General features: G+C 40.0%; 1 protein-coding gene across 5 annotated transcripts in view; it reads left to right on the plus strand.

Moving 5' to 3' along the window:
• afdna (afadin, adherens junction formation factor a) overlaps positions 1–18,299 on the plus strand; it is a 109,314-nt gene that overhangs the window by 61,305 nt on the left and 29,710 nt on the right. For all 5 annotated transcript variants that reach the window (XM_008281605.1, XM_008281609.1, XM_008281607.1 and 2 more), the window contains exons 17-22: positions 613–707; positions 982–1,247; positions 1,835–1,978; positions 2,237–2,435; positions 2,970–3,076; positions 7,070–7,150. In XM_008281605.1, coding sequence (XP_008279827.1) covers positions 613–707; positions 982–1,247; positions 1,835–1,978; positions 2,237–2,435; positions 2,970–3,076; positions 7,070–7,150 — 892 coding nt within the window. The remainder of the gene's footprint in view (positions 1–612; positions 708–981; positions 1,248–1,834; positions 1,979–2,236; positions 2,436–2,969; positions 3,077–7,069; positions 7,151–18,299) is intronic.

An 18,299-nucleotide genomic window follows, 5' to 3' on the forward strand; every position in this document is an offset into this window, starting at 1 on the left:
AAGATGAAGTAGCAATCACAACACAGTATTAAACACAGCATACGAGCTGCAGTCAATATATATATTAATTGGGTAAATTATTAATGGCATTTAATCGGTTGATGAGTTATCGAAGCCACTGATGGCCAGTTCAGATATGACAGTGGCAAAAAACAAAATGGAATTGAATCCCACAATGTCACTGCTGCAACAACCAGTGTTTCAACCAATATGTCCTCTTTCTTTTCTCTTTTTGCGTAGAAGCACCAGGTTGTGTCCAAAGTCTGGTTGTTGTTTTGCTTTACACTATGCAGATGGCGCAGATGGAATAGACAGACAGTACAAACTGATGTTGTACAGTGATATATCAAACCATGTACCATATTACAAACCTTTTAATACATACTGTTGGCAACCGAGCCTTCATTAGTTATGAAACATCATTATCTATAGGTGCTGTAAAATTGATTGCCAACATCCTTTTATTACACTATTTTTAACCGTCACAAGTAGTTAGTCTGATTACAGTAGAACCCCAATTGGTCACCACTTTAAGACAATGTTCAGGTTTTGTAATTAAAGGATTGTATCAGGTCAGATGGTACCTTAACAAGCTGTGATGTGTGAATGCAGGTACCTGGTCCACTGTCTCCAGGCTGATCTAAACAACTACATGCCTGCCTTCTTGGATGACCCTGAGGAACATAATCCACAGAGACCCAAAATCGGTAATGAGTGAAAACACTGTCCACTCGCAGCTCATTGTCAGAGGTTGTACACAGTTGAGAGTTGTGAGCAGTACATTTTGTATAGGACGTATTGTATATTTTGTAGAGGCCTTAGGGGATAAAATATCCACTCTCTGAAAAGGGGAGAACACTGTATATTAATGATTTACACAGAAGTTCTGATTCCTGTCATGCAAACAGCAAAACCACAAACTTCACGACACTTGTGGACAGAGGGAGAAAGAGCTGCTCTCACTCTTGTTTCTGTTTCCAGAGGATGTCCTGCACACACTCACAGGGGCCATGTCGTTACTGCGGCGGTGTCGAGTCAACGCCGCCCTGACAATCCAGCTCTTCTCACAGCTCTTCCATTTCATCAACATGTGGCTTTTCAACAAGCTGGTGACGGACACCGAGTCGGGTCTGTGTTGTCACTACTGGGGGGCCATCCTCCGGCAGCAGCTCAGCCACATCGAGGCCTGGGCTGAGAAACAGGGTCTGGAGCTCGCCGCCGACTGCCACCTTAGTCGAATAGTACAGGTATGAGGATCAAGGACGGGAAAGAAGCGTGTGAAGTGGCACAAACAGATTGTCGCTTAGCTTTTTAGGTTTATTTACCACTGTTGCATCAGCCACACTGGGAGGGCTGTGGGTTTTATTTTATCCACCAGTGTTTTCATTTGTTTACAGCTTTGTTTTTTGTGCAGATGTCTTTGGGGATTCTCTTGCTAGTGCTTTCACATTATTTTAAGAATCCTTGATCCCAATCTGGTTTCGCCACTATATACTTGTTCTTTAAAAAGTTTTTAAAAAATGCAAGATTATGTTTAAATAATTAACTTGTAAAGGGCAAAAATTCCACAGGGATTGTGACTGAAGTTAAATACATAAAGATGGTGGTAAAAACAGTTTAAAAACAGGCCATCCCATCTACCAGATGTACATTTTTTTTCATAACCATGTATTGTAAATGCATACGGAAATGATTTGCACCATACAACATTCAACATTTTTAGCATACATTGAAGAAATAAGAGAGCTGTAAACAAAAGACCTTTTAAATATGTACAAAAACGTCAACAAGATATGTGGTTCAAAGTAATATATTGTTTTTGTGTGTCCTCCAGGCCACCACCCTGCTGACCATGGACAAATACTCCATGCAGGATGTGCAGAACATCCATAACACCTGCTTTAAGCTCAACTCCCTGCAGCTCCACGCCCTCATGTCCAACTATCACTGTGCCCCAGATGAGCCGTACATCCCACCTGTAAGACAAACAGACAGCCGCATAATGGAAAACTTTATGCATCACTGTTTTTAAACTGTTTAGAAAAGTAAAATGTACATAGTTTGAGGTTTTCTGTCAGATCACATCAGCTTTATGTAAAGTAATTCAAACTGATGTGCACAAATATTAGATATAAGCGTAACTTGTGACATTTTCTGAACCTATGTTGTACAATATGCCTGTGGGCCCTTTTCGGTCATCTGATATGTTTGCTGTGCTTGGTGTGTGTGCGTGCAGGAACTGATAGACCACGTGGTGGCAGTGGCAGAAAACACAGCAGATGAGCTGGCGAGGAGTGATGGCAGAGAGGTTCAGCTGGAGGAGGATCCAGACCTTCAGCTGCCCTTCCTCCTTCCTGAGGACGGCTACTCCTGTGACGTGGTGCGCAGCCTCCCCAATGGACTGCAGGACTTCCTGGAGCCTCTGCTGCAGAGAGGTTAGTTATTGAAGAATTGAAGTTACTATTACTTTTTTGCATATTTATAACTGTGTTCTTTGCTGAGATTTCTTTAATTTCAAATCAGTTTATTGTCATTACTCTTTATTTTGATAACAGATAATTTATTGAAATACCAAACATTAATTAATTTCAGCTTCTTATGTGTGAGAAATACCTGCCATTCTGTGTTTTACACAACTGCAAATGAGCTTGTCTAATTTTACAGCTCTCAAAACAAGCAATTTGAGGGCTTGATATTAAATGACTGATTGGTATGAGAAGATGAAAAATAAACATCAATCAACAGCCCCGTTGCTTTTACCATGCTCTCATTATTCACAAAAATACTGCTACATTTTTGAAATAGTTCAGACATGTCAAGATGTGAACAAGTGTCATTGTGTGTATTTCAGGGGAGGAGAGAGGTGCTATGAAGCTCACACTCCTCTATAGTTATATTGTGGACCTGCTCTAAAGCACAAAATGTGACAAATGCACTGTAAATGACGCTGTTTGTGTCTCCTCTGACAGGTTTTTGTAGGTTAGCGCCACATCCACGGTCACCTGGTACCTGGACCGTCCACTTTGAAGGAGCTGACTGTGACAGCCACTTCTCTGCAGCTGACAACTCTGAGATGGTAGGACGTTAACACACAAGAAAGCCCCTCTCATTGTGTGTGTATGAAGTTATGTGTCAAGGCAGTGGGGCATTCTGGGTAAAGTTGGTTCCACAGAGGACCTTGCAGGTTTAATGATGCTGACTCAAAGAAGCTGCATAGACTGAAGCATACAGGAGCTCTGACAGCTAAGCAAGCAGTAAACAAGACAAGTTCTTGGAGCCACAAAGTGGCAACAGAGTCTTTGATTGCTGCAGAATAACTTTGCTTTGCTCTTCCAACATTCATTTCTTTATTTTGCACTGAAATGAATTTGCCTTCTAGCTGCGAGGCGACGGTGCTAACCACTGAGCCTCCCTGCAGCCCCCTGAAACACTAACCAAACAAATTTTCAGCTTTACAGTAAATTCACAAGGTGTGCTATTGTAGCTGTAAACATACTAACCTAACTGTACTGATCTTCTAAATCTGAAACTGTCTACATCTACAACTGTTCCAGATGTCCCCCAAACAAAATATTTGACATAGCACAGCACAAAGTTTTTTTTGTTTTTTTTAAATATTAACAATTTAATTCAAAATGCTGACGTTCCCAGCCATGCTTTGGTCACATGTTTCAACAAATACATTACGTTGACCATTTTAGCTCAGTGTTTCTAACAAGCTGAAGGACTTAGTTGTAGTGGTTGGTGGTGTAGCGTGATTAATATGCATGCAAAGACCAGGGCCAAAGTAGAACCCAGCCTTTTTTTTTTTTTTTTTTTTTCCTAAAGCTAAGAAGTACAGATGTTCCCTAAATGCCACACCTGCATCAGTACATGCTACAGGGCAACTGTGCACTGAGACGCCTGTAGTCTCCCCCTGCAGTTAATGCAGCAGCTCAGACAGGAGTGTAACCAAAAAAATATGTTGAAAAAGTGAAATAAGGCATTTAATGTCAGATTACTTTGAGACCAAGTGATTTTATCTACTTGGATAGTCTACATAGAGACACGCACAGATTGCTAAATGTCAGTGGTTCAGGTTATTTAGCAGTATGTTTTTTTTTTTTTCGTGAACTTCCATTTTACGTTTAGGCAAACAGAATATTCTATATGTTATCTTCTGTACAATATGGGACAAACAGATGCTTTTTTGACATAAGTGTAAATGTACGTAACCATACAAAGTCACATAAACAAGTTGTTTTGTCCATAGCTCAAATTACAAAAATATAAACAGTGTCAATGAGAATTCTAAGCTTGTTGTCACAATATGAAAACTAAATACTGGTGTCAGTTTTCTTTGCAGTAAAATCCAAAAATTCTTTTAAAATAGTTCTAAGTTATAAGTCGTAGAATAGAAGAATAGTATGACTGCCATCAGCTGAGGTTGCTGTAGTTGACCTTTTCTAACTCTGCTCATCTTTCTGCTTCACTGGACAAATCAGTTTCAGAATTATACTGGATTTGGAGGATTTAGGAAAGTTAGTACACGAGGTCTGGTTGTTGAGACCCAACAGCATGACAACATGGATCAGCTTCCAGGTGAATTTCAGACTAAAAAAGGTAAAATTCCAACAGAAACTGAGCTGTAGACAATTTGACGGCATGACTGACATAGTTTGACTATTTTTAGAGTGGTTTAAACCTGGAAGTTTCTTTGATTTGGGTCCAGAGGTTTTAGTGTGTGTGTGTGTGTGTGTGTTTGTGTGTGTTAGTGTGTGTGTGTGGTCTCCCAGTTGGAAGGCAGTGATTACAGTGACTTCAGAAGGAGCTATTTACTTCTCATAACAACCATCACAGACACACACAAACACACATGCGCACACACAATTTAATCAACACCAATCACAGTGCAGAAGTTAGTTAGTGAGCCTGGAGCAGTAAATGATAGACTTCTTTTTAATCACACACGTGCGCATTTGCACACACACACACGCACGCGCGCGCACACACACACACACACACACACACACACACACACACACACACACAGCGAGCCACTTCCTCTGTAATTGGTCTGTTTATCCCTGCTCTACTATTTCATGACTCTAGACTCGACATAATGCAGGCGTCGCTCACAAACACACACAAGCACACACACACTTTGATTAATGGTGTGTGTTCAGGCCGACTGGAGGCTTGAGGCCCGGCTCGTCTGGAGCTCTTATGCCATCATCACAAGTACAGTTCTGCTCTACATCCACTTCAACACAGTGGATATGATGTAGTGTGTTTATATATTGTAGATGGGATAAATCCTACAAGCAGGTCTTTAGAGCTTCTAGCACTATCAGCAGTATCTTCAATATTTATTTTATTTTTTTCAAAAGAAAAGTTGGCTTCTTGCTCAGCAGCACCCAGTGCTTGTAGGATGGTATTTACAAGCAAAACAACAACAAATGTTGACACTAACCTGCTCTAAATGGCTTAGGTCGTGTGCATTTTCTTCTTACTGCTCCTTGTAGCTGCTACAAGAGAGGGATCCTGTCAGTATTATTTATGCTGAAGACCATTTCTCAAACAAGCAGCTCAGTGTGAAAATGCTAGATTTGTGTGGACAGACGGAAAAAAAAAACAGGGTGTATTGGTGCAGAAGGTTAGCATGAAAGTGTTTGTGTGTGTTTATCAGCATGCAGTGCAACCTCCTTTAGCTTGTGTCGGTCCACACACTTAAATTTTGCGGGTAGTTAAGTGCCCATTTTGAATATTTTAACAGGTGACTGCTTTTTTTTGTTGGTTGCTTTAATAATTAATAATGATTCTTTAATAAACCCATTTCGGTTTCCCTATCTGCTATAAAGGTTATAACTTATTGATAGAGTGAATAAGATGTTTGTTTTGGGGCCTATTAGTGGTTTATATATTTTATTTATTTATTTTCAAGTTCTTTTAAGCCTTAGATGCCAGATTCCGATTTGTCTGTGCTTCCTGCACTGTAGGGATGCTAACTGACTATGATATAGGAGTCTGCCTACTGTCGGACTGGCAGATTATTGGGTCACATGTTTAGCATTTTACCAATTATTTTTATTTATTTATTTAAAAAAAAAAAGTCTTCTCTTTTACCATTCCTGCTTGTGGTGTTTGTAAGTGCCCTGTTGGCATTAAAAGGCCTAACAACTGCCCATATCTTGATGTACAGCTTCTTTTATGCAACAGAAGGTTAGAAGTTGCTGAAAACTATACTGCTTTATGACAAAAGCCTGACATTAGTTGGTCCACTGAAAGTCAAACCCCTGCTTTTCTAAGATGTGAGTGCTCGTTAGTGACTGTCTTTACACAACAAGCTAAAAGTGTTGAACTTTGACATCCAACCTTGTCCTGACATAATTAACATTGCAGCTTCGCTCTCTCTATGGTGTGGCGGTGTAGCTGCAATTTTACTGTAACAGTAGTTGTATTGACATTGATGTGCGGTTGTTGTTTTGTTTAGTTCTGGGTGTTCCTGCAGATTGCTGAATAATGTCTAAGCTCCCTGCGCTTTTACGCAAGTGGCTGTTCAGCCACAAACAGCAACACAGAGATGCCAACAAACATAAATAGACGATACGACGCAGACATACTTTTGTATAAGTCTGTCATGAGCTTATTTATTTTGGAGTATCCTTTGTCAGAATATTTTTTCATGATGTGGGAAACCTTGGTAGCTCTCTCTCTTTCTTTGTTTCTCTGTCTCTCCCCACCCAGTCACCCAGCCCTGCTCAAATGAGCCCTAGTGTGTATATATGTATGTGTGTGTATATGTGTGTGTGTGTGTGTGTGGGTAGCCATGATGTGGTTTTCATTCTTGACTTGATTCCAGCAACCACAGGTTCCTCTGTGGTCTCCCCCTTTCCCCTTTATCCCTCCTTTATTCCCTCCCTTTTCTCATCCGTCCCTCTTTTTTACTCCACAGTCTCATTTTCCTGCATGTTTCAGAGGCAAACGGAGAGAACACGTTTCGCTGAGTTCTCCTAAGGCTGTAAGACACTCATTTAAGAGGTATCATCCTCATTTACAGTTTGTCCTTCCTGTCCATCTCTCCTTTCAGCCAATGAGGAAAGAGCCGGAGGTTGTCACGGTAACCCTGAAGAAGCACAACGGCATGGGCCTCAGCATCGTGGCTGCCAAGGTAGGAAATGCCACCTGGAATAGTGTTTATATGCGTCTGTCCATGTGTGTTAAGAGTTAAATCCAAACTGTTGCAAGTCTGTGGTGTGAGTTTTTCATGATTATTTTTTAGTTTTCTAAGAAAACTTCTCCTGCAATGTAGAAGGCACGTCCTTTTCAAACTAAATCTAAAACTGAAAAGTGAAAAATTGGTATGGATTTGACAGGAAATCCCCCCAATATTTTTTTTTATTGTCCTGGCTGTACAGATGGAGAGCGTTGGATCTGTGCTGGAGTGTGTGTTTGTGTGTGGGTTAATGTGTGTCTGTGTGTTAGGCTGAGCGACACAGTGCTGACAGAATAGGCTGCTGTTTTAAATAGACTGCTTTCACTGTTGAGTCTGACAGCAGTGTAGAGACTAAACAGTGACACTGCAAAGAAACGTCTGGATGAGTCTGGACAAAAACGTGCTCTGTTTAGTTTGCATTGTAAACTAAATGAGGGAGTGGGCATGTGGTAGGGGGATAATTTGACCGTCCACGTGTTTATTTGTTCACACACCTCTGATTTCTTGACAAAACCATTGGAAGTTGTGCATCTCTCCGCTGGGTTCCAGTTTTAAAGTGTACAGATTCATCAAAACGGCAGCTATGGAAGGTTAGCTGTGAATTTGGCAAACATACTCAGTTGTTTTTGCTGTAAAAGGAATTGTGTTTTCTACCAGATTGGATTAATTAAATGGCCTAATAGAATATATATAGATATGTCCATTAGATTAGGATGGATGCCATTGGATGCCATTGGTCTGAGATCCCTGCCCAGTATACATGTAGTGAACAGGGTCATTTGAAATATCCAAGGTGAGCTCAAGAAGGTCCAAGACGCTGCCTATAAAAAGCAAAAAACTGTATCTGATTTAAGTTTGGCTGAAATCCTCTGAAGTAGTCTCTATGTGCAGAGCTACACTGCTCACAGTGCTCCTGCCATGTTTGGAACATGCTCTGGAAGTCCCGTTCTGACCACTTGCAGGTGCACATTTGGGATTCCCTCATTGACTTCAAACTTATGCAACGAGCAAACACCAAATATAGATATACATGCACCTCAGCCTGCACCTCTATCTTTTTGTAGATGCAGTCTTAAAATTTCTTGATTGTACCTCAAACGCAATTCTGTTATTTTTTTAGTCTCATGTTTGTGTAGTAAAATATCAAGTAAAAAACAAAAACAAAAAAAGGCCATAATATTGTAAAGTTAGGGCCCACAGATTCAGCTCTAGCTTTGACAAATTATTACTTTGAATAACGCTCACAAAATATATTTAGTCAATTCTCACAACAGTCAAGGACAAACGGCACCTCATGGCTGAGAAGATGAAACCAGTGAATGTTTGTTTGGCATTATTGCCTCAAAAATACTCAGTATTTCGCGTTCTTTCAGCTATGCATATTTAAGATACGTAGCATAAAACAAAATACCTCAAACATATGATGAACGTCTGTAAGATTAACACAAAAACCTACAACACAACATAAGTTCAGAAAAAAACAATGGACCCTAAGTGACAATATGAACATAAAACCTGGTATATTAAGCAATCATCACCTAAACCAACCGTCAGTGGTTAAAACAGCACGTCCATCATCACCCTCCAATTTCATAGTTTAGTCTGATCATCTGTTGACTCATCCCAAGTGTTTGATAATGAAAGTTGTCATGACACCGCATCTTTCCAAACATTCATAGGAAATGTGCAGACCACCCAGTATGCTGTTTGTATCTCTCGTGGTTTAAATATTTTGGGAGAATTTTAGTCTTCTGTGCTGGAAATAAAGGCAGACCATGTACACGCTATGCACCTCAGAGCCACCACAAAGTCCCATATTGCTTAGATTTTAATTTCAAATGGCAAAGACAAATCCAACTCAGTTGGGTGTCCACTTTGACTAACAAATTTCCTTTGGGGGGAACCCCGCGCTTTCAGGCCAGACAGTTACGTAATTCTGTGTTAAGGTCTTTCCATCAACAAAATTTCCCCCTTAAGTGCATTCCTCACAGGACTGTATCTTATCTTATGAAGGACGATGATGTAAAACCTGTTACCTCCACATCACTGATGCACAACACTTCTCATCTTTATTAATGAAAGGGTGGATTTAAGGAATACTAGCATTTGCTCCCTGTAAAACATTAAGATACTTTCTGTCTTTCTTTGAGTAGAGTGGGTTTCCTGCTGAAGGCAAGAGCTTTCCTGTGTGGTTTTGTGCATGTGTGTTCAGTCTGTGTGCGGAGAGGAAGAGCGGGAAGGAAGGACGTACTGAGGAAACCTCCTTGCTCTGTTTATTTTCAAAGCCGTGTGGATGTATGAGAAGGTGGCAGAGGAGTGTGTGTGTGTGGCATGGGAAAGGCAGGTAGAGTGAATTTTTGTCAAACAGCTGCTTGAATTCTCGGTAAACTGGGCTGAGCGCGGTGCTGTTATATAACTGTGTGTGTGAGTGAGTGAGTGTGTGTGTGTGTGTGTGTGTGTGGTATTTGCCTGGTGGAGCTGCAGCAGCGCTCCACCTCAGTCTGACCAGCCGGCGTCCCAGCCGACACTTCACCTCTGGATCGCTGCCTGAATTTTCTGTTTCTTAGCAAACACTCTGCAATTAGGAACTTGTGGAGGAATTTTTGCTGCCCTTGGGAACATCCAAGGAATTTACTGCAGCTTTTTAACCACATACACTGGACTTTACAAAACTTTTTTTTTTAACTGTTTTTTTTTTTTTTTTGGCTAACTCTTTAAAATGACCCACGGCGAATTTCCAGCACTTTCTTGCTGCACATGTTGGAATTCTCAGTGCTTTTTTTATCCCACGTTTCCATCCATAAATAGTTATTTTAAACGTTGCTGAATGGATTACTGCCAGCCGGTGTAACTGGGAAGTTTTTGGACTTGTCGGTTCATGTTAGCAGAGTGAAGCGCTCCCTGAGTTAAAAGCAGGTGTGCACGTGTGTGTGTCCTCCAGTCTGGCCGTCCCAGCGTGAACTGGTCTGGACAACGCTAACAAGCAGCTGCAACATGTGGTTTTCTGTGGTGGGCAGGAGAGACCAGGTAACAGGACTTTCAAGAGAAAATCTTATTATAGCACGTTTCCCTATTGGTTCTGCAAATTCCTCTTCTCTTTGATGTTATTTTTGAATGTGTTAAATATAGAAACTGAATGGTGTGTGTGCACATATAAGCCAGGTCAAGGGTGTGTGTAGTTAATGTGCTCATTTCTTCATTGACCAGATTCTTTTTAGTATTTTTAATGTTGTGATTCTGTCACAATTCAGGCATTGCGTCTGCTCAAATGCTGACTTTACTCAGAAGCATTTGCCGGTGAAGTAGGTAGCAGCCGGTTGAGTGTTTATGGATTTACCTTGTCCAGTGTGATGGCCGTCAGGTTTGTCACTTTTGACTGTTTGCTTTCAGGGCCGTTCTGCCAATGGTTAAACTAAGGTTAGGTAATGTGCTCAGTGGGATTATGATACTTCACAACATGTGGGTGATTTTGTTGTTCCTCCCTGGGGTGGTTTTGTTTTTAATGTACTGTTGGTTAATATTATATTGGTTGTATATTTGAATCCTTTAGCCTGAATTAAATCTAGTAAGACGCTTGAGTCAGGTTCTGCAGAAATGTGCATAAATTCACGTTATTTTGTAGTTGTTGTTCTACATATTCTAAGCTAGTAGAGAAGCTTTCTTATTTTCTAATTGTGAATAGTTTTTTTAAAATGCCTGACTTTTGTTTTTGACTTTCTTTGTCCTGGCAGTAATCATGCTTTAACAAAAAAAATAAATAAATATTGACATAAACTTCAGTTTAAAAGCAGCAGCATCGGTCTACATTAGTAAAATCAAGTTTGTCAGAGCAGCTTTTGCGTGGATTGAGCCGTAGCTTCATATTAAACATGACTAACTGTCAGCCTTCAGAAGTTACATTCCTATTGCTGAAGACCTTTGTTTCCAGAGAACAAATGAGTGGAGCAACAGCTCTGTATCCTTAAAAATACTATATCGGTCAAACCCACATGTGTGTTTCATGGTGTTGTGTTGGCTTTCCTTCGGACAGCTCCCAGCTGGAGTTGAGGAAGCTCTCTGCCTTCTCCTCCTCCTCCTCCCTTGTTAGTGTGTTTACTCTCGTATCAGTTGCTGTAAAGAACAGAACATTCCCTCTGTACAGATTTAAAACCACTCAGTTAGGTTTGCAGTGTGTTGCAATCTAGGATAGGATAGAGAGGTGACAGTGCTTCAGGCTACAGAGCGTTTCATACCAGACTCCATTCAAAAATCTGGTTGTTTTCGCTGTTTTGGTTACATGACAAATGACTTCACCTGATCGCGATGCACTTAGCAGAGATATGGTGTGTACAGTGTATTTAAGCTGTGGTTACATAGTAAAATGACTGTAACAGCTTTTTCTTTTAAAAAATAAAACATGGCAGTTATTGTATTTTAATATAAGTCAGTTTTGTTCTTTTTTTATTTAAATGAAGTTCTTGGTAGATGACTTATTGTTCAGTACATCCAGCTGATTTCTAAAAAGCTTGAATTAATGTTCTTTCTGTGTGTACACTTGCAGAAAGGTAATGGAGGTTTAAATTGCTGAAAGTTTGGTGTGATACATGCAGTCATGAAGTGAAAGGACCCGAACTACCTGGTTTGTGAAAGTTCTCTTCCTGTGTAAAGGAAATGCATTCCAAACTCAAAATGCAGCATTTGGCCTGTTTGTTACCCCCAGTGTGTTTGAAGTATTGCTTGTGTGTTTGTGTTTGTTTGTTAGCTGATAGAATCGTACTAGAAGTGGAACAATAGCATGAGAGCATTCCCCCCTGTGAGGGCTGGAACAATGAGAGGATGTACCGCACACACACATGCGTTTTGCTTTCCTGTAAAGCTGCAGGCAGGAGGTGTTTACGAGGTGCGTAGAGGAGAACGTTTGTCCATCTTGGCACTCGTTATAAAGTCTGTGGTAGATTCACATTTTGGCAGGTTTGTATGGAAAAACTGGGACATGCTTGCAGGAAGGTAGAAGTGCACATTGTCTTGTGACTGAACAGTGTCCTTACCCAGACTCCATGAGTAGCACTGGGCTGTTCAGAGTTAAGCATAGTGGTCAAACTGTGTTCCTACAACTTTCATGTTCATCACTTCATGCACACTTGCTCAAAAAGCATTTGTCTCATGAACAATCATTGGAAAAGAAGCCATGATTAGACGTAGTCATTTTTCTGACTGTTACAAACCCTGTGATACAACTTTAGTATCCGAATTTGATCCGTTTCTCTCTAAAAACATTTGGAAAGCCTGTAATTATTTTATGTCATGGCACTGAGGCTCTCTAGTCTGAAATCCATCTCACTTTAATACATCCATGGTGCCTTTTTTAAACATCCACAAACCAACCTGATGTAGATCCCTTTATTTTTTTAGCGATACATTGGGTAAGAAGATTTGTAGTGTAAACATCTACTCGTCAGTTCTTCTTGGTGCATAAACTACATTTCTAAATTATTTTTAAGTCAACTTGTAATTTCTGGACATATTTTATTCTTAGAGGATTCAAAAAGTGATGCTGACATAACTGAAACTTGTGATTCCATTGTTGACAAGTCAGCAGTGTTTGTCTTTTTGTAATCTTTTTTTATCATTTCCAATTTAAGTTTCTGTTCTGTTTTAGGTTTTCTTCAGAGACTTGTTGTGCAGTTTTGTTGATGGAAACGGGTTGATAGAAGAAGGAAGCCTCCCCAAGTATATTTTTGACTTGTGGGTAAAACTGTGTTTCCCTAGATTATAGCCGCCTCTTTCTATTTCCGTGCACACTGACGGACACAGTGTAAAAAAAGAAAAAAAACAAAGATATGTAAAAATCCATCCAGGACTTTCAGACATTTTTAAGTCGTGCTTTGTTCCGTTTGTTTTGGATGATTAAAAAGCTTTTGAAGATGCACTTTAAAGCAAGAAGAAGCAAGAAATATACACTGGATATGAGTTGCCTTTTATATTAAGAATAGTAACATTTTGTAACATTATACGAGTGATTATAAGAACAACCTTACTCTATTCCAACATCTGTTTTAGAGAAATTGAGTTGTTGAGGATGGAAAACACTGTGATGGTAAATGGTTCAACATGAATATCCTTTGATGCTCCTTTGAAAGTTGAGATACGATTAATCCATCACTGAAGATGTTTTCTCTCCTGTAAGTGAAACACGATCCGTCACACACTTACACTCTCCTGTTCCACTTTTAAAATAGTAAGACTGTCTGACACTTCAGCACCTTTTAGAGACCTGAAAGCAACTATTAGTCTCTGGAGATGTTTCTAACGACACAATAGTGCCCATATTTTTCATAATAAAGAACATGTCCTTCAATGATGTGGCTCAGGGATTTTTATGGAGCTGTCTCATAGAGAAATGGGTTAAGTCTGGCTATAGATACACAGAAAATACTTGTTGGTATGATCAGTTCAGCACTTTGAATCGAGCTCTTTTTCAGTGCATTTTGCTTTTGGAATGCTACGTTGCCATTTCACATATTGCAGGTCACTTGCTCAATGGCTTTAAGCAACGACTAGTAATTGTATGTCCACATTCCAGATGATGTTTTGATACGAGAGAAGTGCAATTTTTTTTCTCATCATATTGCTTTACCGAACCATAACAAACAAACCGTGTGACAGGTGCAACACAAATGAAATCAAGGAGAGTCAGTCACCCAGTCTGCACTTGCCCAGAGAGCCCACAGAAGACATTTAATCTCCTAAAATGACAGAAAATACCTGTGTGGGTGTACAGGGCCTTTGAACACCGCTGGTTTCTAAAATGCCTCTTATGGATAAGTGGTTTATAACCTCAGAAAGGCTGCAGAAAAGCAGGTTGACATGCTTGAATGTCATAAGCTGTAATTTTGGTGTGTCGCCAGCCTGCATTAGCAGCAGTTTCTGTCAGCTGGATATCAGTCTCTTCTGCAGATGCTAGTCTCTCAGTGTGAGTCAACCGCAGAATGGCTGAGGAGAAAAATGTCACATCACTCTGAGTCTGCTGGCCAAAAGAACACACTGAAGGCTCTATTGTATTATTTACATTTTTCCAAAGTCAGGCTCATTTATTTATATTGACTGCGTCTTTGAGACTTACTGAGAGAGACTACACTGTTTCACCCTTTTTTAGAGTAAAGTATTATCGAAAAATGATTTCCTAATTATTTGATTTCTGCTCTGTGTTCAGTGGAGCTGAGAAGATTAGTAAATCGGCGGATAATTTATTAGAAACTTTGTTGATTGTCAGTTAATCATTTGGGTTATTTTGTGGTCAAAAATGCAAACCTTGTCCCACTCTTTCAGTGTGAAGATTTTATTTTTTAAGCTAAATGGTTTGGTTTGGGCTGTCGCTGGACAAAAAGAGGCATTTGAAGATGCCACCTTTGGGTCGAGGAAACTGTGACCAATGTTGTGTCTAATTTTCTGAAATAGAAACCACACAACTGCTCAGTAAAGTGAGACGATTATCTATGGCTTGATCAACAATGAAAACAATTGTCAGCTGTTACCTTCCACGTCACATAATACCGTAGAAGTGTGCAGGCGGCTGTAGGTGTTAACGTCTTTCTAAATGACATTTCTGTGTAATATTACATTAACCCGACGCTTAATTCAGCCCAGTTGTTCATATTTTTCATTTTAATTTAGTTTGTAATAGCCCTTTTTATTTATTTTAGGTGACATCAGAAAGTCATATTATACTTTAATTTGATTTGTAAAGCGCCAGTTAACAACATATGCCATCTGGGGGCACTTCAAATAGTAAGGTCAAGACCTTACATTGTTGCCCCACAGAGAGAAACCCAACGCAGCCAACAATTCCCTTTGAGCAAACACTTTGTGTCAGTGCCAGTGACACTTGGTGACATCCAGCAGAATAGATGCTGTGGGCCAAAGAGAGCTTTCTTTTCTGGACATTTAGCCCTTTCTGTAGGGAAATGTGGTCAGTGAGAAATGTACTTCTGTAACAGGCTTGTGTTTCAGATGGATTTTTAGTGTGGAGTCAGCGAGACTTACCTTTAGGCACATGTTCATGTCCAAACCAAACGTAATAGTATGAATACAGTTTTTTTTTTAACCTGACAGGGCAGAATTAAATTGTTCTCCTGTGTGAGTTATGCTGAAAAGATACAGTTAAACATCATGAAGGCTGTTTGAAGCACTTATCAGTATTAAAGGTCATGGAGTTTCCATCAAGGCCATAGAGGGATGTGTTTGAAGAAGCCGACTTCTCCAGGCCATTCCACTCTAATAGAGGCCTGGCAGCTTTAAGATGCGCTTGATTTGTTATGTCAGAGCTTTTTAAGGAACCAGAGTCATCCAGTAAATCACTCAGTAAAGCTCCTTCAGGTATTTCAGCCATTCCTAGAGATGGACCTTATTTCTCCAAACAGATTCATGGAAAATTCATGGACCTTCACTGGCAACACGCTATCCTACCGTGTAATGTCTCTAAGTGGTTTGAAAATGTGTTTTTTATGTTGATCGGTAGACAACGTTTGTGACAAGCAGCACATCTGGTTTTACTTGGACCTGTAACCCAACGTCAGCTACTGGTTTTATAGCTTCATTATCCAGAAAACCTGCTGCGTATGCTTACATGTGAACATGTTTCAACGGGCTGTGTCTTTGCACTTAGCCTATACATTTGCTTTTGTGTCTGCACAGCATAAAGACTTTGATTTTACATCGGTCGATAAATGCAGGGAACCATATTTTAAATGTGTCTTAGAATTTCTTTCATGACTGTGTCTCTTTGCACCTTGTGGCTGCTAATCAGGGTTGTACGGCCCTTAAGAAATGCAAGCCTATGTATGGGAAACAACTAAAAAAAATAGCCCAAATACGTTTATGTCTACATGTTTTCCTAGTTTTGTGAGCTTAGCGTAATTACTGTTGACAATTATGCTGTGATACTGCAGGATTTAGTAGACAGATTTACTTTAAGACTAGCTGGAGAAAATGATGGAGCGTTTAAGTTGTAAAAAGAGTCGGATATCGCCCTGAGGAGTAGGTACAGACAGAAACATAGCTAATAGAATGTGAATGTTCCGCCTACATTTTTAAAACTACAACAATAAATAACAAATTAAAGGTGATGGTGCATCAAAGTTGCGTTCTTAATTTCTGGGAAAAAAATCTGATCTTGAAAAATTGGCCGCAAAAGTTTATGTTCTTGTGAAAGTTTAAGGGACGAAACACTGTGGCATCATCTTGAAACAGGCCTGCTCCACTGGTACCAGATGCAACTCTGTATGTGTATTTTAGAATGTGCAGATCTATGAAGTCTACCTCTTTCCCCGTCCACCACTCGCTGTAGCTCGAGCACACCAGCTCATGTACGACTCTGCTCAATCAATCTAAAACTACATTACGCTGCTCAAGTTCAAGCTAAAGTTGCTCAAACGCGGGTAAAAATCTAACTGAAGCAGACGTGTTTATACGTCAACTTTTCAGCTTAGCCACAATCACTAAAGAACACTTGTGTTCCTTTAACTAGGAAACTCCATCATGAATGACACGACTGTATGAATGTTATCAGTGTGTTCTGTTACGCAGCTGCACGTGTGTTCTCAAAATAAATATCTCTCTTTGGACAAACAAAGTATCCAATCTAATCTGACTTTTCATCACTCAGTTCTGTCATTCACACGATTACTTATGTTAGATGTTGAAGCCCTTCTGAACCCTCTGCAGGACCCCTTTAACTGGCTAAAATACCCTCAGGGGAAGCAGGGGATTCCCACAAGTGTCTCTGGAGCCTGTTTTGGCGCCCCAGTCCCCATTCTGGATGAGTGCATGAAGCTGTGGCTCCGTCTGAAACAGAGGCTCTTTAATGCCATCTGTAATGTATAACAGACATGAAACAGTCAGAATGATTCACTGGTCTTCTCTCATCTTAATGTCACTCACAGGAAATCCGTGCCTTCATGAATCCAGCCTCATTATTGCATAGACACGCAAAAAAAAAGCACACAGACAGAGAGCTGAGACATTGTGGCTCAAATAGTTTGGAGGCCTGATGGCTGTCTGCAGTGTTTTTGTGCTGGAGAAACTGGGGCAGAGATTTGTTGATGGAGGATGTGGTGATGAATGAGTCTCTATCCCCTCCGTTCACACAGCTAATAAATTGAAACAGATGAGTGCAAAAACTCATTTTGGAAGACTTTACAGCTATTCCTGCATCAGCTGATCTTTGGACTAAAATTATTGATGTTCTCTTGAGAACAATGGGACAATAAAATGGTTATTGCTCACAAAAATGCAAAGAAAGCCTACATAAACCCCAGACTTTCATCCATAGTCAACACACATATTTAGCTAAAATATGTGGCACAAACTTGAAAGCTCAGGAACGTATTTCTTTCATTTAGATGACAAGGCATCACAAAGCTCATTGTTATTTACAAGGAGCTAATCAGTTTCGACTTGGGTTCAGTCAGTTTTTAATGTTCCCACGTATTCACAAGTTGTTTCCTCACATTTACAGACAACAAAGTCCTCGTGCAACAAGTCAGCAATAGGCATTGTAGATGATTATTTAGAGTGTTTAGGAGACAGCGTGGCTGTGAGTGAAGGGTCAGAATAATTGGAGTAATTTAACTTTGCCACCATTGGTTTGTGAATGGGAAACACTGTCAAACGGTTTGAGTACCACTAAGATAGAAAAGCGCGATATAATTGCAAGCCATATGCCGGTAGTTGAGCGTAAACCTAATCACCTAATCAGAGTTCATGTTGTGTTATTAGATACATTCTAATAAGAAGAATTGTTATAAAATAAAAGTATAATAGAAGTATTCAGCAGTGCAACATTTTGACTGTGGGGGAAAAAATTCATTTTTTTTTGGTATTAAAATTAAGAGTCTTATAGATAGAGTAAGCCATTCCTGAGAAAGTTCGTCCCCCTCAGTGCTTTGTCAGAAGCTGCATCTGCCAAATTTGTCAATGTGCATTGCCATGGCAACCACACTAAGCTAGTGCAAGCCACATAGGTGTGGAAGTTGATTTCTCTTTCTCCTTGCTGAAGACCAACATCCATCCATTACCCATTATCCTGACTTTCAGTACGAGTACAGACCGCGAAAGTGGGGCCTCA

This window comes from Stegastes partitus, unplaced genomic scaffold (assembly GCF_000690725.1).
Source record: "Stegastes partitus isolate 25-593 unplaced genomic scaffold, Stegastes_partitus-1.0.2 Scaffold239, whole genome shotgun sequence".
In the NCBI taxonomy this organism is placed as follows: Eukaryota; Metazoa; Chordata; class Actinopteri; family Pomacentridae; genus Stegastes; species Stegastes partitus.